The 24,191-nt window shown below is 43.1% G+C and overlaps 2 protein-coding genes and 1 long non-coding RNA gene across 7 annotated transcripts in view; 1 reads left to right on the top strand and 2 right to left on the bottom strand.

Annotated features, from left to right (window-relative positions):
* Positions 1-24,191, bottom strand: part of PRXL2A (peroxiredoxin like 2A) — a 339,130-nt gene that overhangs the window by 144,602 nt on the left and 170,337 nt on the right. The window lies entirely within an intron of this gene.
* Positions 9,512-24,191, bottom strand: part of TMEM254 (transmembrane protein 254) — a 14,952-nt gene continuing 272 nt past the window's right edge. Inside the window, exons 1-5 of one of the 4 annotated variants that reach the window (XM_033208953.1) lie at positions 23,911-24,072; positions 20,470-20,573; positions 20,210-20,269; positions 12,010-12,061; positions 9,512-11,346 (exon numbers count right to left, since the gene is read on the bottom strand). In XM_033208953.1, the coding sequence (XP_033064844.1) occupies positions 12,058-12,061; positions 20,210-20,269; positions 20,470-20,573; positions 23,911-24,069 (327 nt within the window). In that variant the 5' untranslated portion in view covers positions 24,070-24,072 and the 3' untranslated portion in view covers positions 9,512-11,346; positions 12,010-12,057. Of the gene's footprint in view, positions 11,347-12,009; positions 12,062-20,209; positions 20,270-20,469; positions 20,574-23,910; positions 24,077-24,191 lie in introns of those variants that run through there. The other 3 variants (XM_033208954.1, XM_033208950.1, XM_033208951.1) reach the window with 3 other exon arrangements.
* Positions 23,560-24,191, top strand: part of LOC117082314 — a 25,833-nt gene continuing 25,201 nt past the window's right edge. The window contains exon 1 of the long non-coding RNA XR_004436546.1: positions 23,560-24,135. This is a non-coding gene — a long non-coding RNA (uncharacterized LOC117082314). The remainder of the gene's footprint in view (positions 24,136-24,191) is intronic.

Below are 24,191 nucleotides of genomic sequence, written 5' to 3'. Positions count from 1 at the left end.
CTTTTTCTCCTCCCCCTCCTTTTCTTTGAGACAGGATCTCACTCTGTGGCCCAAGCTGGAGAGCAGTGGCGTGATCATGGCTCACTGCAGCCTCGACCTCCCTGGGCTCAGATGATCCCTGCACTTCAGCCTCCCCAGTAGCGGGCACCACAGGCATGCGCCGCCACGCCTGGCCAATTTTTTATGGAGACTGGGTCTGGCCATGTTGCCTCAGGCTTTTCTCGAACTCCTGGGCTCAAGCGATCCTCCTGCTTCACCTTCCTGAAGTGCTGGGATTCCAGGTGTGAGTCACGGCTCCCTGCCAGTATCTTCATCTATAGTATTTTGTAGCATCTTCCACTATGAAGTGGGGATAATGGTTACCTCAAAGAGCAGTTGTGCATTTTGGATATTTAGTATCAGTGTCTAGAACAAAATAAATATTAGAAACGTATTGAGTTATTTTTACTTTCAAAAGACCCAATCCCTAATTTTTCTTATCCAGGAGGGAGGAGTATGCAGATAGGTCAGTTGGTTAATTCCATCAGCATTTTCAGCCCTGGAACAATGCTCTTTGCCAGATTGTGTTATGACTCCAAATACTGTTCGCATTAACTACTAAGCTCCCAGGAACAGTGCCTAGCAGTTTTTCTTATTGACAGTGTTGGTACATACAGAAATCAACCCTAAGACTCAGAAATCAAGGCCGAACCATGTGATTTCTAGTTTTAAATTTTCTCTATTTTGCTACTCAAAGTACTCCACAGGTCAGCAGCATTAACATCACCAGGGAGCCTGCTAGTGAGAGGTGAAGCCGACTGGGCTTCTGGGTCAGGAGGGGACTGGGAGAACTTTTCTGTCTAGCTAAAGGATTGTAAATGCACCAATCAGTGCTCTGGTCCAGCTAAAGATTTGCAAACGCACCAGTCAGCACTCTGTCAAAACGGACCACTCAGCACTCTGTAATACAAATGGACCAATCAGCACTCCGTAAAACGGACCAATCAGCAGTGTATGGGTGGGGCCAAATAAGGGAATAAATGCAGGACACCTGAGCCAGCAGTGGCAACCTGCAGGGGTTGCCTTCCTCGCTGTTCCCTCTTTGCGATAAATTTTGCTGCTTCTCACTCTTTGGGTCTGTACTACCTTTATGAGCTATAACATCCACTGTGAAGGTCTGCAGCTTCACTCCTGAAGTCAGTGAGACCACTAGCCCACCAGAAGGAAGAAACTCCGGACACATCTGAAGGAACAAACTCCAGACACACCATCTTTAAGAACTGTAACACTCACCGGAAGGGTCCGTGGCTTCATTCTTGAAGTCAGTGAGACCAAGAACCCACAGGAACGAACCAATTCCTGACACACTAGCATGCAGAGTCTCCTACTGGCTCCATGTTTTATCAGAACTCCCCTTTTCACAAGATCCCTTGTGATCCATTGGTGTGGTCAAGTTTGAGGAGCACAGGCTGCATCGTGGGCAATCCCAAACTTTCCAGGAAAACTACTTGCACTTTACACATTACAGTTTACGAAGTTTCCCTCCCTCCCTCCCTCCCTCCCTCCCTCCTTCCTTCCTTCCTTCTTTCTTTCCTTCCTTCCTTCCTCCTTCCCTCTCTCCCTCCCTCCTTCCTTGCTTCCTTCCCTTTCTTTCCCCTTCTTTCCTCCCTCCCTTCCTCCCTCCTTCCTTCTTTCCTTCCTTCTTTCTCTTTCTTTCTTCTTCTTTCCTTCTTTCTCCTTCCTTCCTTCCCTCCCTCCCTCCCTCCTTTTGCTCTTTCTCTTTCTTTCTTTTTTTTCTTTTTCTTTCTTCTATCTTTCCTTTCTTCTCTCTTTTTCTTTCTTTCTCTCTCTCCACTTCTTGGGTTCAAGCGATTCTCCTGTCTCAGCCTCCCGAGTAGCTGGGATTACAAGTGGGCGCTACCATGCCTGGCTAATTTTTGTATTTTTAGTAGAGACGGGGTTTCATCATGTTGGCCAGGTTGGTCTCAAACTCCTGACCTCAAGTGATCCACCTGCCTCAGCCTCCCAAACTGCCATACAAATTTTAGGATTTTTTTTTTTTTTAATTTCTGAGAAAAAATATTGTTGGAATTATGATGGGGATGGCACTGAATCTGTAGATTGCTTTGAGTGGTATGGATATTTAAACAATATTAAATGTTTCAATACATGAACATGGCATGTCTTTCCATTTATTTGTGTTTTCACTTCTTTTTGTCAATGTTTTGTAGTTTTCAATGTAGAAATCTTTCACTTCCTTGGTTAAATGTATTCCTAGGTATTTAACTTCTTTTTAACTACTGTAAATGGGATTGCTTTCTTTCTTTCTTTCTTTTGTGGATAGCTTGTTGTTAGTGTATGAAAATGCCACTGATTTTTGTATTTTGACTTTGTATCTTGCAACTTTATTGAATTTGTCTATAAGTTCTAACAGGTATTGGGTGGCATTTCAATTCTTTTTTTTATTTATTATTATTATACTTTAAGTTCTGGGGTACATGTGCAGAATGTGCAGTTTTGTTACATAGGTATACATGTGCCGTGGTGGTTTGCTGCACCCATCAACCCGTCACCTACATTAGGTATTTCTCCTAATGTTATCCCTCCCCTAGCCCCCCACCAACAGGCCCCAGTGTATGATGTTCCCCTCCCTATGTCCATGTGTTCTCATTGTTCAGCTCCCACTTATGAGTGAGAACATGTGGTATTTGGTTTTCTGTTCTTGTGATAGTTTGCTGAGAGTGATGGTTTCCAGCTTCATTCATGTCCCTGCAAAGGATATGAACTCATCCTTTTTATGGCTGCATAGTATTCCGTGGTATATATGTGCCATATTTTCCTTATCCAGTTTATTATTGATGGATATTTGGTTTGGTTCCAGGTCTTTGCTATTGTGAATAGTGCTGCAATAAACATACATGTGTGTGTGTATCTTTAGAGCAGAATGACTTATAATCCTTTGGGTATATGCCAAGTAATGAGATTGCTGGGTCAAATGCTACTTCTGGTTCTAGATCCTTCAGAAATTGCCACACTGTCTTCCACATTGTTGAACTAATTTACACTCCCACCAACAGTGTAAAAGCATTCCTATCTGTCCACATTCTCTCCAGCATCTGTTGTTTCCTGACTTTTTAATGATCGCCATTCTAACTGGTGTGAGATGGTATCCCATTGTGGTTTTGACTTGCATTTCTCTAATGACTAGTGATGACGAGCTTTTTTTCATATGTCTGTTGGCTGCATAAATGTCTTCTTTTGAGAAGTGTCTGTTCATATCCTTTGCCTACTTTTTGATGGAGTTGTTTTTTTATAAATGTCTTCTTTTGAGAAGTGTCTGTTCATATCTTTGCCTACTTTTTGATGGAGTTGTTTTTTTTCTTGCAAATTTGTTTAATTTCTTTCTAGGTTCTGAATATTAGCCCTTTGTCTGATGGATAGATTGCAAAATTTTTCTCCATTCTGTAGGTTTTCTGTTCACTCTGATGATAGTTTCTTTTGCTGTGCAGAAGCTCTTTAGTTTAATTAGATACCATTTGTCAATGTTGGCTTTTGTTGATAGACTGCTAGCCAGACTAATAAAGAAGAAAATAGAGAAAAATCAAATAGATGCTATAAAAAATGATATAGGGAATATCACCACTGATCCCACAGGAATAAAAACTACCATCAGAGAATACTATAAACACTTCTACATGAATAAACTAGAAAATCTAGAAGAAATGGATAAATTCCTGGACTCATACACGCTCCCAAGTTTAAACCAGGAAGTCAAATGCCTGAATAAACCAATAGCAAGTTCTGAAATTGAGGCAGTAATTAATAGCCTACCAAGCAAAAAAACTCCAGGACCAGACCGATTTACAGCTGAATTCTACCAGAGGTACAAAGAGGAGCTGGTACCATTCCTTCTGAAACTATTCCAAACAATAGAAAAAGAGGGAATCCTCCCTAACTCATTTTATGAGGACAGCATCATCCTGATACCAAAATCTGGCAGAGACACAACAAAAAAAGAAAATTTCAGGCCAATATCCCTGATGAACATCAGTGTGAAAATCCTCAATAAAATACTGGCAAACTGAATCCAACAGCACATCAAAAACTTATCCACCATGATCAAGTTGGCTTTATACCTGGGATGCAAGGCTGGTTCAACATATGCAAATCAATAAACATAATCCATCACATAAACAGAACCAATGACAAAAACCATGTGATTATCTCAATAGATGCAGAAAAGGCCTTCGACAAAATTCAACAGACTTCATGCTAAAAACTCTCAATAAACTAGGTATTGATGGAACATATTTCAAAATAATATGAGCTATTTATGACAAACCCACAGTCAATATACTGAATGGGAAAAAACTGGAAGCATTCCCTTTGAAAACCGGCACAAGACAAGGATGCCCTCTCTCACCACTTGTATTCAACACAATATTGGAAGTTCTGGCCAGGGCAATCAGGCAAGAGAAAGAAATAAAGGTATTTAAATAGGAAAAGAGGAAGTCAGATTGTCTGTTTGCAGATGACATGATTGTATAATTTAGAAAACCCCATTGTCTCAGCCCAAAATCTTCTTAAGCTGATAAACAACTTCAAGAAAGTCTTGGGATACAAAATCAATGTGCAAAAATAACAAGCATTCCTATACACTAATAACAGACAAACAGAGAGCCAAATAATGAGTGAATTCCCATTCACAATTGCTACAAAGAAAATAAAATACCTAGGAATACACCTTACAAGGGATGTGAAGGATCTCTTCAAGGAGAACTACAAACCACTGCTCAAGGAAATAAGAGAGGACACAAACAAATGGAAAAACATTCCATGTTCATGGATAGGAAGAATCAATATCACGAAAATGGCCATACTGCCCAAAGTAATTTACAGATTCTATGCTATCCCCATCAAGCTACCACTGACTTTCTTCACAGAATTGGAAAAAACTACTTTAAACTTCATATGGAACCAAAAAAGACCTGCACGGCCAAGAAAATCCTGGGCAAGAATAACAAAGCTGGAGGCATCATGCTACCTGACTTCAAGCTATACTACAAGGCTACAGTAACCAAAACAGCATGGTACTGGTACCAAAACAGATATATAGACCAGTGGAAGAGAACAGAGGCCTCAGAAATAACACCACACATCCACAACACCACACATCTGATCGTTGACAAACCTGACACAAACAAGCAATGGGGAAAAGATTCCCTATTTAATAAATGTTGGGAAAACTGGCTAGCCATATGCAGAAAACTGAAACTGGACCCCTTCCTTACACCTTATACAAAAATCAACTCAAGATGGATCAAAGACTTAAACGTAAGACCTAGGACCATTAAAATCCTAGAAGAAAACCTGGGCAATACCATTCAGGACATAGGCACGGGCAAAGGCTTTATGTCTAAAACATCAATTCTTTTAATGATGAAACTGAGGTCCAGAAAGGTGACAAACTTGTCTAAAATCCTGTGGCTAGAGCCAGGTTAAACCCCATGCTTTAGTCTCAACTAGTAGGGCAACACTTTCTGATTTTTAAGTGTGTCAAATATATCACTAGTACACACGGTATTTTAGGTAATAATTATCCTTTCTTCTCATATGCATTAGAAAAAATATAATGGGCCGGGCGCGGTGGCTCAAGCCTGTAATCCCAGCACTTTGGGAGGCCGAGGCGGGCGGATCACAAGGTCAGGAGATCGAGACCATCCTGGCTAACACGGTGAAACCCCGTCTCTACTAAAAAATACAAAAAAAACTAGCCGGGCGAGGTGGCAGGCGCCTGTAGTCCCAGCTACTCAGGAGGCTGAGGCAGGAGAATGGCGTAAACCCGGGAGGCGGAGCTTGCAGTGAGCTGAGATCTGGCCAGTGCACTCCAGCTTGGGTGACAGAGCGAGACTCCGTCTTAAAAAAAAAAAAAAAAAGGCCGGGCGCGGTGGCTCAAGCCTGTAATCCCAGCACTTTGGAGGCCGAGGCGGGCGGATCACGAGGTCAGGAGATCGAGACCCTCCTGGCTAATACGGTGAAACCCCGTCTCTACTAAAAATACAAAAAACTAGCCGGGCGCGGTGGCGGGCGCCTGTAGTCCCAGCTACTCGGAGGCTGAGGCGGGAGAATGGCGTGAACCCGGGAGGCGGAGCTTGCAGTGAGCTGAGATCCGGCCACTGCACTCCAGCCTGGGCGACAGAGCGAGACTCCGTCTCAAAAAAAAAAAAAAAAAAAAAAAAAAAAAAAATATATATATATATATATATATATATAAATGAAGAAACCAAGCCTGGGACTTCATAGTTAATCTTGTTTAGGAAAAATTTTTTTAAGTGAATTTCTGGCCAGGTGCAGTGGCTCACGCCTGTAACCCCAGCACTTTGGGAGGCCGAGGCCGGCAGATCATTTGAGGTCAGGAGTTTGAGAGCAGCCTGGCCAACATGGTGAAACCCCATCGCTACTAAAAATACAAAAATTAGCCGGGTGTGGTGACGGGCACCTGTAATCCCAGTTACTTGGGAGGCTGAGGCAGGAGAATCGCTTGAACCTGGGAGGCAGAGATTGCAGTGAGCCGAGATCTCGCCACTCAACTCCAGCCTGGACAAGAAAGCGAGACTCAGTCTAAAGAAAAAAAAAGTGACTTGCTTTAAATAATAAATTTAGATGGAGTGTAGACATGATTCAAGTTGTGGAGGTGGCCTCTATGTGCTTGAGAGTTAGGGAACTCTTCGCTACCTTATATTATAGATGCCATTCCTCTCATTTACAACAATGTGAAGATTTCATCAATTTTAGTAGCAATTCATCCTGTGCAATGTATTAATATAAGGAAAAAGTAAGAAAAAGTTCTTTCATGAATACTGCCCTCAACAGTATTTGTCTTTTTTACTTTTGAAAATTACTTTTCCATTTCCCACAACACCAATGTAACTGAACAGTATTCGTTGTATACCAAAAATATTTCCCTTAATCCAACATTATGACTTACTACAAATAGAAATGAGGCAATTGAGGCCGGGCGCGGTGGCTCAAGCCTGTAATCCCAGCACTTTGGGAGGCCGAGGCGGGTGGATCACGAGGTCGGGAGATCGAGACCCTCCTGGCTAACACGGTGAAACCCCGTCTCTACTAAAAATACAAAAAACTAGCCGGCGCGGTGGCGGGCGCCTGTAGTCCCAGCTACTCGGAGACTGAGGTGGGAGAATGGCGGGAACCCGGGAGGCGGAGCTTGCAGTGAGCCGAGATCACGCCACTGCACTCCAGCCTGGGCGACACAGCGAGACTCCGCTCTCAAAAAAAAAAAAAAAAAAAAAAAAGCTTAGAAGCCATCTTAAAAGGTTTCACAGAAATTGCAAATACAGTATTTTGAGTAGGATTTTCAAATGTTTACTGTGGATTCAGAGCACAAATCTCCTTTTCAAGAAGAGAAATATGAACATTAAAGACCCTTATCATCCAGTGTGGATGAAAATAGAAACATAATTCACAATTTGTTGCAGACAAGGAGCCTTGCAGAGAGAATGTTTCCATGGTCTTACAAGTGTATTACCACTGTGCTGACAAGAAAGGAAAGGAAAAATATTCACAACCAAGTTGCTAAACTAAGAGCTTTAATTAATGAGACTCCAGAAAGGGACCTAGCAAGATAAAAATGTGATTGCACTGTGTTCTCTGACCTCAAGTGCAGGTTCTCTGACTTCTGTGTTCTTAGACCTTCAGTGTAAAGATATAAGGACTCTCTGAGATAGCAAGTTGTTTTTCTAAGAAGCCTCTTTTTTTTTTTTTTTTTTTTTTTTTTTTTTTTTTTTTTTTTTGAGACGGAGTCTCGCTCTGTCGCCCAGGCTGGAGTGCAGTGGCCGGATCTCAGCTCACTGCAAGCTCCGCCTCCCGGGTTCCCGCCATTCTCCTGCCTCAGCCTCCAAGTAGCTGGGACTACAGGCGCCCGCCACCTCGCCCGGCTAGTTTTTTTGTATTTTTTTAGTAGAGACAGGGTTTCACCGTGTTAGCCAGAATGGTCTCGATCTCCTGACCTCGTGATCCGCCCGTCTCGGCCTCCCAAAGTGCTGGGATTACAGGCTTGAGCCACCGCGCCCGGCCTCTAAGAAGCCTCTTTACACATATCTGGAATCTAACCTCTTAAACCTAACCCAGGTTTATGTTAACACCGTGGCTCATAAACTATGCTTAGACTGCGTGGAATCATAAACATGTTGAATGTAGGAAACACCGTTAGTTTATAAATTGGGCCTGCTATTAATTTCTGAGGTCATTAGTTTGAGGGTTTTTTTTTTTTGTCCTTTCTTATTTTTCCAAACTCTATGTGCTTTGGAAATCTAAGGGGTGGGTAAGAAAAGTTTAGTCTTTTTTTTTCCACGGTTGCTTCCACCGAGATGCTGCTGGTCTTTTCTCATCCAAACTCAACATAAAGCTGTTTCTCCCATATCACCACCATGACTACCACACAAAGCCAGTATGTCTCCATTTTTAATTTTTTTTTTGCTTCACAGACTTACTTTTACTCAGGGGTGATGGGGGAGGTGGGCAACACAAGGCCCAGAATCATACCTCTCTGTGTGATATTGAGCAAGTTACTTCACCTCGCTGAGATGTTTATGGGTCTATGAAAGGAATGATCTGCACCATTTGCTCACTAGATCCCGCTTTGCATCTAAGCCATGATAACCCCAAATAAGATGATAGGATTTTATACAGGCGTGCCTGCATACTGATGTTTTGATCAATGACAGACAGCACATATGATGCTGGTTCCATAGGATTCGAACACCACATTTTTATAGTATCTTTTCTATGTTTAGCTATTGTTTTTCATTTTGCTTTTTGAGATGGAGTCTCACTCTATTGCCCAGGCTGGAGTGAAATGCTGCAATCTTGGCTCACTACAACCTCCGCCTCCCGGGTCCAAGCAATTCTCCTGCCTCAGCCTCCCAAGTAGCTGGGATTACAGGCACCCGCCACTACTCCTGGCTAATTTTTGTATTTTTAATAGAGACGGGGATATATTTAATCCCATCCTAAAGAAAAGCTAGGTACACAAATGCTTACCACTGTGTTACAGTTACCTTCAGTATTCAGTACTACTCTACATGCCGTGCAGGTTTGTAGCTAGGGGCAACAGACTGTAACATATAGCCTAGGTGTGTACTCGGCTCTACCATTTGGTTTGTGAGTAGACCCTATGACATCTGCACAATGATGCACTCACCTAATACTGCATTTCTCAGAATGCATCCCCATTGTTAAATGATGCATACTGGACTTCGTGCATTTAAAAAAATGCCAGAACACTCCTTACTTAGTGCATAGACTTAATCAAATGTTGAATAAAAACAGAAACAAAAAGGAGACAATCCTACAATGAAAAGGAGACACTCCTGTCTACCCTAGTGATTCCTTGTATGTGGAGGAGGTAAGTGGAGTATGGACAGTTCTAAAATATAATACGTATATACCCAACAACCACAGTGTTTTGCATTTCTTTATCAGTGAAAAACAAACATATCTGAAGTGTATAAACAGTTCCCTAGTACAGTTTATTTGAGAAGAATCAAATATGTCAAAACCGACAAATACAAGAAAAGCATTCAGCTAGAGATAATTCACAGCATTTTATTCAAGTTAATCCATTTCATTCAATAATCTGCCATATTGTTCCCAGCACCACTATTATTGTTATTATTTCTCTTTGAGGAAGATCAGGTATTAAGAAATCTGGTTTGAATTTCCATGATGCCTAACTCTATGGTCAAAAATCCTTTTCCTTACCAAAAAGTAACTTCTTAATCACCAGAAAAACACAGGGAAAGACTGAGATATATTTGCAAAAATTTATCTCCACTAGAGACAATTCATAGTTCATAATCTTTCAGGCTTGTGCTTTACTTGGGGGTTCCATTTTGGGGAGGAGGTTGTTTCTCATAAATATTTGTTTAATACAAATAACTTGCCCCACTGTACCACAGAAGGGAAATGAGAGCTAGTCCCCAGAGGGCACGCAGGCAGTCCTCCAGGGAGGAAGCCCTAATGGCTCCTAGTGGTGGCAGAGTCATTCTGCCTCCCCAACCTGTGAGCAATAATAAAGTATAACTAAGTGAACAGGAGAGGTAGTAACTAGCCAGATAACCCATAGGCTAGAATCTCTAAACAGGAATGCTTGTGTGTTTTTGAATAAATCAGAGCTGGAAAGAGACACTTTTGGAGAAGTGATTGATAATAGAAAGGTATGAAAAAGATAAAGGTTTCTCACCAAGGAACCCACAAAAAAGATGGTATGAGTCAAAGGCAGACTTGGACTTTTCTTTTGGGATGAGGGTACCCCAGATGGGTTGTGCCATTTTCACATAAAAATTGGAATGATAATGAACAGGTGAAAGTGAAATCAGTTTCCCTCCTTTGTTCAATAAACATGGTTAGAGCACCTGTGTGCAAGGTAGTGGGACAGGTGCTGAGGGGAAAGGTGAAGCTGTTTAAGCCGTGGCCCTGAGCTGAAGGAGCAATCTAGCAGTGCCATCAGACCCTGCACACTACGAAGCACAGTGTCCCAGGAGCCAGGTGGAGGGAAGGATCACTTCTGGCTGCAGCATCAGGGAAGGCACTCTGTAGTCTCCCCTCCAGGTTCTCAGCGTGCCTCTATGTCTGTGGGACCACTCAGCCTGCCCCATTCCAGGCACTTGCTCATCTTCCTTATCTTTCTCTGTAGCGTGAGAAATGGAAGTTTGAGAGGATAGGATCCTACCTCACAGGTACCTAAGAAATGTGTGTGGAATTGACATATAGTGAAAATGTCACTTTATCTTAGTGCAGCAAGGTGGAAAGAGCTTTGGGAAAGGAGAGGAAAGATGGTGGTTGTGAGGGTAAGGTGTTTTCATCAGAAGGTGGGAACAAGGGTATACAAACCAAAAAGTCAATTTAGTATGTGGCTTAGCTCAGAGCACACAAGGGCGCCAACACAGCTAAAGACCGTAGGAAGGTAGCTGAAGTCCTCTGCCAAATAGGACTGAAAAGCTAAAATCTTTCTCTGTTTCTTAAGTAACAACTGGTCTATTCAAGCTCAACAAGAGCATATAGGAGAAAAAAATGACGAATGAGGGGGTCTTAAATAGCTCCGAAGGACAGACAGTTTCTAGAAAGTAGAGAGATCACTGAGTAAATACTGCACCTCCCCTACCCCCCCCACACAAAAAAGGTGAGAATGAATGTAAAAGTGTAAAGCAAGCTTTCAGACATCTTCAAGTTTACTTTTGGCGCTTCTGTTTGTAAGCAATCAAGATGGTGAGAGACGCTATCCCAAAGAAGAAAGTCTGTAGGAACCAGAGTAGCTGAGCCTGACCACTTGTGATGCCTTTATGCCTAAAAAAGAAAAAACAAAATTTAAACACCAGATGTTAATCTTACAGTTTCATGGGAGTTATTGTCTTCTATATAGTTTTTTAAAAAATTATACCTTCCACTTTTTTTTTTTGAGACGGAGTCTCGCTCTGTCGCCCAGGCTGGAGTGCAGTGGCCGGATCTCAGCTCACTGCAAGCTCCGCCTCCCGGGTTTACGCCATTCTCTCGCCTCAGCCTCCCGAGTAGCTGGGACTACAGGCGCCCGCCACCACGCCCGGCTAGTTTTTTGTATTTTTTAGTAGAGACGGGGTTTCACTGTTAGCCAGAATGGTCTGGATTTCCTGACCTCGTGATCTGCCCGTCTCGGCCTCCCAAAGTGCTGGGATTACAGGCTTGAGCCACCGCGTCCGGCCCCACTACTTTCATTGGATTTATTTTGCTGCTTTTCTCTGGCTTCTTATCTTGGATGGTTTGTTTATTTTTCATCTTTCTTGTTTTCTAATAAATGTATTTTGGATGGTACACTATTCCCTGAGAACTAGTCTGGCTACTGTCTAGGGCACAGTATTATAAGACTGTTTCTCATGTGATTCTGATGAGTGGATGGAGTAAAAAGCACTGGTATGGCTTCAGAGCAAATGTTTTGAAAATAGACCAGATATAAATCCTAGCGTGGCTACCTACCAGCTGTGACCTGGGGAAATCACTCAGTATCTCTCAGAATCAGTTTTCTCATCTGAAAAACAGGAACAGCAGTAGCTATCTCACTGCGTGTTGAGATGATTTACGGGATAATACACACAACGTGCTCAGGAAGGAGCCTGGCACACAGTCATGATAAACACCTGCTTATATTGTCATTCAAATTCAACTGCCTAAAACGAAGTGTAAAAAAAAGATGACCCAATGGAAGTGAATGGCTTGCTACAGTCTCAACTGTATATAAATAAGTCTCACTTGGATGACTTTTATTTAAAACAAACTTTAAAAACAACATGTGTAAAAATGATATAATTTTCTATAGTAACAGATTAAAAGGGAAAGATCATACGAGTATCTTAATACAGAGTGGCAATTGACAAATTTCAACATCCGTTCCTTTTCTTCCCGCCCCCCCCCCCCACACAGAGATGGGGTCTCACTCCATCACCTATAGTGGAATGTACTGTACAATTATAGCTCACCGCAGCTTCAAACTCCTGGGCTAAAGCTATCCCCCCAGCTTAGCCTCCCAAGTGGCTGGGATCATCACAAGCATGCACCACCATGTCTGGCTGGGTTTTTTGTTTGTTTATTTGTTTTTTGTAGACACAGTGTCTTGCTTTGTTGCCCAGGTTGGTCTTGAACTCCTGGCTTCAACCAGTTCTCCTGCCTCAGCCTCCCAAAGTGCTCGGATTACAGGTGTGAGCCACCTACGTCCACACCCAATATCCATTTTTAATAAAAGTTCTCAGCAAAGTTAGAAATACAATGGTACTTCCCAATTTTGATAGAAAAGATCTACAAAACTCTATAATAAACATTATGCAAAATGTTGAAAGTTCTCCTTTGAAGTCAAGAACAAGGCACACTTCTAGTCAGCACTGCTGGAAGTTCTAGCCAGTAGAATAAGGAGGGAAGAAACATAAATAAAAGGTAGACAGAATTGAAAGAAATAAATAAAACTGTATTTCTGGACAGTTTTATACCTGAAAAACTGAAAATAATCTATCAACTGTTACAATTAATAAATTTATTTAGCAAGGTGCTGGGTATAAGGTCAATATAAAAAATTGATTATATTCATACAAACTACCATCAAACAGTTAGAAAATGAAAAAAAGTGAGCCAAGATCATGCCACTGAACTCCAGCCTGGGCGACAGAGCTAGACTCCATCTCAAACAACAACAACAACAACAACAACAACAACAACAAAAGTTGGCCAGGTGTGGTGGCTCGGGCCTGCAATTCCAGCACTTTGGGAGACTGGCGCAGGCGGATCGCTTGAGCCCAGGAGTTTGACATCAGCCTAGGCAACATAGTGAGACCCCATCTTTTTTTTTGTTTTGTTTTGAGAAGGAGTCTCGCTCTGTCGCCCAGGCTGGAGTGCAGTGGCACGATCTTGGCTCTCTGCAAGCTCTGGGGCCTCCCGGGTTCACGCCATTCTCCTGCCTCAGCCTCCGGGAGACCCTATCTTTTTTTTTTTTTTTTTAAGGCACTTACAATAACATCTCAAAGTAGAAGTAGCTGGAAATTAATGTAACAAACAATGTGCAAAACCTCTTAAAATTATATATATATTAAAGGAGATCTAAATAAATGGAAACAGACCATTTCATTATTTAGAAGACTCAGTAACAGAAATATTTGATGCTTTCCTGACCTTAAAGAAAAAAAAAACATAATGGAAATATGCCAATGTTCTCCAAATTTGTTCACATGGTCAATCCAATGAAAATCTCAACATCTTTACTTTTTGTTTTTGTAGCACAAGACAATGCATAGAATATGCAAAGGTGTCAAAAAGGCAATCCTATTGAACAAGATGAGAGGACATGCTTTGTCAGATAACAATGATTACAAAACTGCTGCTGTTAAGATAGTCTTGTGTTAGCCCAAGGATAAATAGGCCAATGGAACAGAATAGAGTGGTCAGGAACAGATCCATACATATAAGTATGTATGATATAAGTAGGGCACATCAGTGAAGACTGAATGTCTCAATAAATAGCTCTGGGATAACTGGGCATCCAGATGGAAAAGGTAAAGTTGGAAACCTCTCTCTTACAAAAAATAAGCTCTAGGTAGACTGAAAATTTTAATGTGAAAGAAAAAATTTCTAAAACTGTTAGAAGATGCTGTAAACGAATATAACTTTAATATAAATAATAAAATTGACTACATTGATAAACTTCTGTTTATCAAAAGACCCAACAGAACAAAAAGACTGTGAGAAAGGATATTTGCAAGATACCTAAAGGACAAAGTACTCAAGATCAGAAAAAACAAGGAGTGCCCATAAACAGGTAAGAAAAGGACAGGCAGCCATTTGAAGAGTATTGGTGAGATTGTGGGGAAATGGGCACTATCATTTACTTATGTTAGAAGCATAAATTAGTCCCATAGCTTTAAAGGCAATATGGCAATACATATCATAATTTAAAGTATTCATTCATTCGTTTTATTTTTAGGCAGAGTCTTGCTCTGTCGCCCAGGCCAGAGTGCAGTCATGCGTTCTCGGCTCACTGCAACCTCCGCCTCCCAGATTCAAGTGATTCTCTTGCCTCAGCCTCCTGAGTAGCTGGGATTACAGGTGCCCGCTACCATGCCCTGCTAATTTTTTTTTTTTTTTTGCATTTTTAGTGGAGACAGGGTTTCACCATGTTGGCCAGGCTGGTCTTACACTTCTAACCTCAGGTGATTCAGCAGCCTCAGCCTCCCAAAGTGCTGGAATTACAGGCGTGAGTCACCACGCCCAGCCAAAAGTATTCATTCTTTAATCTTCAAATTCCAGATCTTGGAATTTTTTCTAAGAGAACAAATACCAAAGTAGGACAAATGCATGCAATTCATGTTCATTGCTGTATTGCTTATAATAGTAAAAAAGTAGAGACTTAAAAGCCCATCAGAATGGGGATTTTTAAAATACGTTAAGGCACATCTATATAATACAATGCTATACACTCTTATTAATGGACGGGTAAGTTTATATGTATAGACATAGACAAATAAGGATATGTTAGCCCAGTGCAGTAGCACACCTGTAGTCCCAGCTACTTGGGAGGCTGAGGCAGGAGGATCACTTGAGCACAGGTGCTCAAGGTCAGCCTGAGCAACACAGTAAGACCCATCTCTTAAAAAATAAAATAAAATTTAAAATAGGCACAGGTGACCATGGAAACCAATTATAAAAGAGATGATAACTATATGTATATATATAATTGGATTACAGGCATCAGCTACCACGCCCAGCAACTTTCATTTTTTTTTTTTTTTGAGATGGAGTCTCACTCTGTCGACCAGGCTGGAATGCAGTGGCGCAATCGTGGCTCACTGCAACCTCCACCTCCCAGGTTCAAGTGATTCTCCTGCCTCAGCCTCCCGAGTAGCTGAGACTACAGGCTCCCACCACCACGCCTGGCTAATTTTTTGTATTTTAGTAGAGACAGGGTTTCACCACATTGGCCAGGCTGGTCTCAAACTCCTTACCTTGTGATCCACCCGCCTCGGCCTCCCAAAGCGCTGGGATTACAGACGTGAGCCACCGCGCCTGGCCAACTTTCAATTTTATTAGCTGAGTTTTTAGCACAACATTATTAACTTTTAAAAACAAACATGTTTGTTTTGAAATAGGCAAAACAACAAAAATATTTTGTTTTGGAAAGTAAATTTATATGATCCTGTAAATGTGTAAGATACTTAGGAAAGAAAAATAAAGATGAGTTGTCATCTTGGAAGAGCAGGCTCACTGAACAGCAGTGCTTGTTTCCTCCTCCCTCAGAGGGGTCACAGTTGGTGGCTAGGTAACCCGGAGAAGGGTTTTCCTGGGGTCTTCATAACTTGTTCTCATTCACACACCTTTATCTGTATTCTTAGCTCATTTTGCCTATTTAAAAGACAAAAGCCTTTTAAGAGTTTTCTTAATTTAATTCACATGTCCCTAAACGATTCCACCAAGACCCAGGCACATGTAAAAATATCTTTGTGATTACATTTTTCCTGCCTTAGGAAAAAATGTTACCTCTGATACTTGAAAAATTTCACAATTTATCTGTTTTGGTCACTCGGGGCTGCCCTATCACAGAGTACTTCCACTTGTCAAGAACTTCTGTTTCTCCATTGTAATAAAATCCACTGTACATATAAATTTTTGCAAAACCTGAAAACCTTTCTAAGGGCTGCAGAGCCAACCGAGGTATGCAAGCAGCAAGAATCTAATTTCTGAACTAAGAGAATAAGTTATATATTCTGAATGGAAAACTCCAGACTGTAAAACGGTAACAATGAACATGAATGTTGGCCTCAAAGAGATACTAATTTATTTATCCCTAAGGAAAAACGGCCCTATTTTTCTTGTTAAAATATTATTATGTAACAAGAACTACAAGCACCTTTCAAAGAAGGGTTGAACCTCACTTTGTAATCAAATAAATACAAGTTAAAATGGCTAGATACCCTTTTTAATCTACCAAAATAGCAAAGGGTTTTTGCCCCCCATCCCCCCACCAAAAATGGCACTTTCTTTTTCTTTTTTTGTTTTGAGACAGAGTCTCACTTTGTCACCCAGACTAAAGTGCAGAGGTGTGATTTCAGCTCACCGCAACCTCCGCCTCCCAGGTTCAAGCAATTTTCCTGCCTCAGCCTCCTGAGTAGCTGGGATAACAGGCATGTGCCACCATGCCCAGCTAATTTTTTTTTTTTTTTTTGTATTTTTAGTAGAGATGGGGTTTCAATCATGTTGGCCAGGCTGGTCTCAAGCTCCTGACCTCAGGTGATCCACACGCCTCAGCCTCCCAGAGTGCTGAGATTACAGGTGGGAGCCACCATGCCCAGTCATCATCTCATAGTTCAAAAGGAGTATTTATTCTGATTTCTAGTGACTAATGATACATTCCAACATGTTAGACTATAAAGAAATGATTTCAAGAACATAATAATAGTGACCTAACCTCTATGCCTGTTCTCCCTCTGCCCTTCAAAAAAATCGTATATTAAATGTGAGGGCCGGGCACGGTGGCTCACATCTGTAATCCTAGCACTTTGGGAGGCGGAGGTGGGCAGATCACAAGGTCAAGAGATCAAGACCATCCTGGGCAGCATGGTGAAACTCCGTCTCTACTAAAAATACAAAAATTAGTTAGGCTTGGTGGCAGGCACCTGTAATCTCAGCTAGTTGGGAGGCTGAGGCAGAAGAATCGCTTGAACCTGGGAGGTGGAGGTTGCAGTGAGTCGAGATCGCGCTACCGCACTCCGGCCTGGCGACAGAGTGAGACTCCGTCTCAAAAAGCAAAAAAAATAAGAAATAAATAAAAATAAAAATTTGAGTATTTTGGTTTTCGTCAGATACTCCAAATGCTAACAACAAAATAGGTGTCAGGCACTCCTACATTCCAAGTTGAGGGGATGCACCGGACACTTCCAATCTGAGATTCCACTGCGATGCTGCAGAGGCCATTGGAAAGAGGTCCTAGTGGACTGTGGCATTTCCCACAAGTCAAGCCCAGAGAATGGCTTCAACAGAATCATTTGTAGAGCTTGACATGAGTCCTCTGGAATTTGGGGAAGGGTTTAATATTTGATTCCAAAGAGTAAACACTGTTTGGCCTGCTTGCTGGGAGAGAAGGAAGCACTGCCACACTAAGAACTGCATGCGCTTGCAGATTATCCCACTGGAGGGGTATGGCAGTTGTTTACTGTGAGCCATACAGATCCTAAAGAAGGCACCGGACATGAGTAGTTTTAAAAGGGACCCTGTATCACAGGCCCACCTGAAAGACGGAAGTGATCTCAATAAAAGGGTAATTCTCCCCAGCAAACAGACTCTGAGGGTGAAACCGCAAGTGGCACTCTGGAGGAGGTATCTAAACGAATCATCAAGGAAACTGCAGAAGGGAGATCCAGGTGAGGAACAGTGTCTCAAAAATCTACCACATCCCCTCTAGAGAGAAAGAGCCAATACTGGATATGCAATACACACAGCACCCAGCTGCCTGATCACAAGGCGGCAGCTGTTTTTTTTTAATTTTTATTTTTTTTGAGACAAAGTCTTATTCTGTCACCCAGGCTGGAGTGCAGTGGCGCGATCTCGGCTCACTGCAGCCTTTGCCTCCCGGCTTCAAGCGATTCTCGTGCCTCAGCCTCCTGAGCAGCTGGGACTGCAGGCACGCACCACCATGCCTGGCTTTTAAAATATTTTTTGTATTTTTAGTAGAGATGGGGTTTTGTCATGTTGGCCAGGATGGTTTCAAACTCCTGGCCTCAAATGATCCACCCACCTCGACCTCCTAAAGTGCTGGGATTATAGGTGTGAGCCACTGCGCCCAGCCAGCAGCAGCTATTTAAGGCTGAGCCTCCTTCTCCCTAACTATTCCCATTATCCCAAGGGACTACAAGCAGCGATTATTAATGAATAGAGGAGAAGGTGAAGTGCAAGAGAAGACATCAACTGCACCCTTCTCCCCATTGCAGGCTCCTGCGCCCCAGCTGGATGAGAACAGACATTTTGAATTAGAAGAAAGTTTATAGTTTTAACAAGTAGACTGAGCTAGAATGGATAATATCAGCTGGTGACTGGAAATCCTATGATCTGCTTGAAATTCCATCCAGAGATACAGTGGAAGGTGGGGAACAATCTACAAAACAAATTTACTTGGAGAGGGGTGAGAAAGAAATAGTAAAGTTACTTTCTGCCCCTCTTCATAGAAAGTCTAGCTTGTGGCCGGGCACAATGGCTCATGCCTATAATCCCAGCACTTTGGGAGGCCGAGGCACGCGGATCACCTGAGAGGTCAGAGTTTGGGACTAGCATGGCCAACATGGTGAAACCCTGTCTCTACTAAAAATACAAAAATTAGCCGGGCGTAGTGGTGGGCTTCTGTAATCCTAGCTACTGGGGAAGCCGAGGCAGGAGAATCGCTTGAACCCAGGACGCAGGGATTGCAGTGAGCCAAGATTGCGCCCCTGCACTCCAGCCTGGGTGACAAAGCAAGATTCTGTCTCAAAAAAAAAAAAAAGTCTAGACTCTTTGTTTAATAAACAGGAAAACAGAGTAAGATAATTCTATTTAACATACTTAGCAGTCTCTGACATAGTAGTGCCCAATGAATATTGATTATTTTTATGATTGAAACATAGTAATAGTAATAGAGTATCTTATTTTCCACTTTTAGAATAGAAAAATAATAGAGGAGATAGTATATCTTGACCAGAAATTAATTGGAAAGCAATTTGGCATTTCTATAACCGTGTTTTTCATTGTACCACACTTTCTGTATATACTTGAGTACAAACATAAAGATAATTTTTTCTAGTATTCTCATACAGTATTAACCTACACTAGCATCTGCCAAGTGGGGTCTGGTTTGGTGGCTTTGAACTAGCACTGCATCCTAGAATTATCTGTGGAGCTTTTAAAAAGAACACATTCCTGTCTCTGAGGCAAGACTTACCCAATCAGAATCTCCGGGTCTGGAAACCAGATGTATGTATTTTGAAAAAGCTCCTCAGGTGGCTCAATTGCAAAACGAGGATTGTGAGTCATCGGCCTAGGTCAGTCACTTAGCTCTACTGTAAACTGGAAGCCAGGCTCCTAGTCTTTTGGTCTAGTTGGGGCTACCCAGAAAATTTGTTAAAAAATAACAAAAGTTGGCCGGGCGTAGTGGCTCACGCCTGTAATTCCAGCACTTTGGGAGGCTGAGGCGGGTGGATCACGAGGTCAGGAGATCGAGACCATCCTGGCCAACACGGTGAAACCCTGTCTCTACTAAAAACACAAAAAATTAGCCGGACGTGTTGGCAGGCGCCTGTAGTCCCAGCTACTAGGGAGGCTGAGGCAGGAGAATGGCGTGAACTGGGAGGCGGAGCTTGCAGTGAGCCAAGATCGCGCCACTGCACTCCAGTCTGGGAGACACAGCGAGACTCCGTCTCAAAAAAAAAAAAAATAAATAACAAAAGTCATCTGAATTAGATAACGAATTAATTGGTTAACCAACATAAAATGAATGCATTCATCAAACATTTACTGGGTACTCCCTCTGCACCAGGCTCAGTATCAGGCATGGGGATTCTGCTCCACCCTGAGAATGTTCTCAGCCTACAAGTGTGTGAATTATTTAAATGTGGCTACTCTCAATTTATATTAGCTACTAAGAGAAAGGCAACCAGCAGCTGCTTCAAAGACTTACTTGCACAATACTATGGCATACAAGGACTCTCCCACATGAATCAGCCAGGCAAGCCAATAACTGAAACCAAAAAAAAAGTTAATAGTTTTTAAGGTGACAGTTATCTGCTGATGAAGTCTAACACAGCAATCTCAAAAAGAAAAGTGCCTTAATGTGAACTAACACTACTCTTAGATACCAAAAGGCAGCTGCAGGCCTACCAGGTTTCCCATGAGACCAGAGCTCCAGTGTCCACAATCCATTTGTGCAGCTCTCCTTACCCATTGCGCAGGAGGGTGTGATGGTGGTCCACCAAGTACTGAGTGAAGGGGCCTAGGGGCCCAAGGCTCTGATAAGGGATACTCTGAGGCCAGAAGACAACCCACTGAAAGAGAACCAGAGACACAGAATACCTATTAGGCCACTTAAAACCTGTTTGTTTTTTTGAGAAAGGTTGTGAAACAATACAAAAATAACTACAGACCAAAGAAACTCTCAACAGTCATTTGGGTCTCCATTCTTGACTTCTATTTTCTTTTTCTTTTCTTTTTTTTTTTTTTTGACAGGGTCTCACTCCCCTGCTGGGGCTGGAGTGCAGTGGCATGATCATGACTCACTGCAGCCTCCACCATCTGGGCTCAATCCATCCTCCCACCTCAGCCTCCCAAGTAGTTGGGACTACACATGGGTGCCACCATACACAGCTACTTTTAAAAATTGTATATAGAGATGGGGTCTCACTGTGTTGCTCAGGATGGTCTCCAACTCCAGGGCTCAAGCAATTCTCCCACCTTGGCCTCCCAAAGTGCTGGGATTACAGGCATGACCCACTGTGCCAGGATGACTTCTGTTTTCTAAAAGCAACTCTACTGGGAGATTTATGCTGAGGAAAGTATGTGGTTATCAGACTCAGTGTCCATGGTGGATGACTCCTAGTCTTTTATTCTTCCTTTTCTTCTTTTGTTTTCTTTGTAGAGAAGGGATCTCGCTTTGTCACCCAGCCTGGAGTATAGTGGCATGATCACGACTCACTGCAGCCTCAACTTACTGGGCTCAAGTGATCCTCCCAACTCAACTCCCCCAAGTAGCTGGGAATACAGGCATGGGCTACCACGACTGACTAATTTTTTTTTTTTTTTTTTTGAGAAGGAATCTCGCTCTGTTGCCCAGGCTGGAGTGCAGTGGCCGGATCTCAGCTCACTGCAAGCTCTGCCTCTCGGGTTCACGCCATTCTCCTGCCTCAGCCTCCCGAGTAGCTGGGACTACAGGCGCCCGCCACCTCGCCCGGCTAGTTTTTTGTATTTTTTTAGTAGAGACGGAATTTCACCGGGTTAGCCAGGATGGTCTGGATCTCCTGACCTCATGATCCGCCCGCCTCGGCCTCCCAAAGTGCTGGGATTACAGGCTTGAGCCACTGCGCCTGGCCGACTAATTTTTTAAAAATTATTTATTTATTTATTTTTTAGACAGAGTTTCACTCTGTCGCTCAGGCTGGAGTGCAGTGGCACGATCTTGGCTCTCGGCAACCTCTGCCTCCCGGGTTCAAGTGATTCTCCCGCTTCAGCCTCCAGAGTAGCTGGGACTGATGGTGCATGCCACCACGTCTGGCTAATTTTTGTATTTTTAGTACAGACAGAGTTTCACTATGTTGGCCAGGCTGGTCTCCAACTCCCAACGTCAGGTGATCCGCCCTCCTCAGCTTCCCAAAGTGCTGGGATTACAGGCGTGAGCCACCGCCCACGGCTAATTTTTTTTTTTTTTTTTTTTTTTGTAGAGATGAGGTTTCGCCATGTTGCCCAGGTTGATCTCGAACTCCTGGACTCCTGGGCTCATGCAATCTGCCCACCTCGGCCTCTCGAAGTGCTGGGATTACAGAACCACCATGCCTGGCTGATTCCTATTAATACATTCCAGCAAAACCATTATTTTATAAAAGATATTAGCAAATTTTGAGTTTATGTGCTTTGGCTAGTGTCTTTACTGCAGAAACTGGCTCCAGCCAAACCTCTGTTTAATTTAGAATTCCTTTCTTGGCTTTCCCTTTTTGTACCTCGAAAACTGAGAATGATCCACTGCATAGAGATGGAAAATAAGTGAGATAAGGTTTGTGACATTTTAATAGCAACTGCTTAATCAGATAAATTTTTCGTAATCTTAACTTTTTCTCAGCCTCTGTATTGTAACTTCTGCCAGCTTAGACTTTTCTGAGAATGACTGCCAACAGTTTCAAAATGTATTGTCCCATTCAAATCTTTGTAAAGAGCAGTACTATCTCTTTCACGATGTTGTTTCACATCTGAAATTTAAATAATGCACAAATATCACTGCATCCTGCCAAACCAAGGGGGAAGGGGGAGCATCTGCCAGCTCCACAAGATCCCAATTTGAAGTTCCCAAAGCTTTCTTCCAACTATATTCTAACTAGTCACAGACACAGAATCGTAGAACAGAAATGCACCTTTAAAAACTTTCAATTCAATTTCAAAACTTTCAAACTTTCAATTTCAAGCCTCCATTGTACATATGATAAAATCAGGACAGAGTCGGTCAGATTTGACACCAACAAACAACACCGTGGACATAATCTCCCATTCCCAATCTCCAGGATCTACTGGTGTATCCAAATAGCTTCGCCTTCCTTCAAAATTTTACCACCTTATCACTTGAGGTTAGAAGTTCGAGACTAGCCTGACCAACATGGTGAAACCCCGTCTCTAGTAAAAATACAAAAAATTAGCCGGGCGTGGTGTAATCCCAGCTACAGGTTGAGGCATGAGAATCACTTAAACCTGGGAGGCAGAGGTTGCAGTGAGCCGAGATCGCGCCACTGCACTCCAGCCTGGGTGACAGAGCCAGCCTCCGTCTCAAACAAAAAAACAAAATTACCACCTTAGCCCCTAATCTACTTTTCCACGCATCTTTCTCGTTATCCTTTAAAGAGATTATTTCTTTTTTTTTTTTTTGAGACGGAGTCTCGCTCTGTCACCCAGGCTGGAGTGCTGTGGCCGGATCTCAGCTCACTGCAAGCTCCGCCTCCCGGGTTCACGCCATTCTCCTGCCTCAGCCTCCCGGGTAGCTGGGACTACAGGCGCCGCCACGTCGTCCGGCTAGTTTTTTTTTGTATTTTTTAGTAGAGACGGGGTTTCACCGTGTTAGCCAGGATGGTCTCGATCTCCTGACCTCGTGATCCGCCCGTCTCGGCCTCCCAAAGTGCTGGGATTACAGGCTTGAGCCACCGCGCCCGGCCTAAAGAGATTATTTCTCAGCCAAACAAACGTCGCTCTTTTTCTAGATACAGCTTTCTTCTTGCTTCCACACCTATGTCATAACAGTGATATCCTCTTTATCCCCCCTTAACACTGAAATCCTACCAATCCTTTAGGTTTATCCTCGTTTTCCAAACAATTCCTATTGGCTCAAACATTCTGCTTCGGAAGCCCTATTCTGACTTGGCAGGCCTATGGCAGTCGGTCAACTTGACTTCCCGCTTCGTGAGAGGCTTAAGCTCGGAAAACCCGTTAGTAACCGTGCAGAGGTGAGGACCCAAAGACAGGAACACTGGAAAGCAGAAACCATCCTAACAGCCCACCGAACTTCCGCTTACATGAGTAACCTAGACAACCGTCAGAGGCGCGTGCGCACAGGCCTCGTTCCCACAGCGCCTCTCGCCCTACGAGGGCCCGGTGGGCCAAAACGGACGCCCGCCCCGCCCTACGCCTCACCGCGAAGTACCCCAGCCCCAGGACTGTGACCAGAGAGGGCAAGGGTCTGGCTGGACGGAAATAGGCGGTAGCCGCATTGCTAGTCTCCGACTTCGCCATCCTCTTGAAAAACCCAGACACAGAGTTAGCCGGGAGCTCTCCAGCCGTCCCCGCCCCCATATAAGAAAAGCCTGACTGGCCGGTTTCTCAGGGCGCTGGGCGCCGGCCCAAGACCCTGGCGGACCGGTATGCCTGCGTCTCATTACGGAGTCTAGTCCCTTCCCCTCCGCTCCGAGCGCGCG

The sequence above is a fragment of the Trachypithecus francoisi genome, unplaced genomic scaffold (genome assembly GCF_009764315.1).
Source record: "Trachypithecus francoisi isolate TF-2019V2 unplaced genomic scaffold, Tfra_2.0 Lachesis_group9, whole genome shotgun sequence".
Lineage (NCBI taxonomy): Eukaryota > Metazoa > Chordata > Mammalia > Primates > Cercopithecidae > Trachypithecus > Trachypithecus francoisi.
Note: the sequence above shows the minus strand (reverse complement) of the source record. Positions and strands in the feature narration are given on the sequence as shown.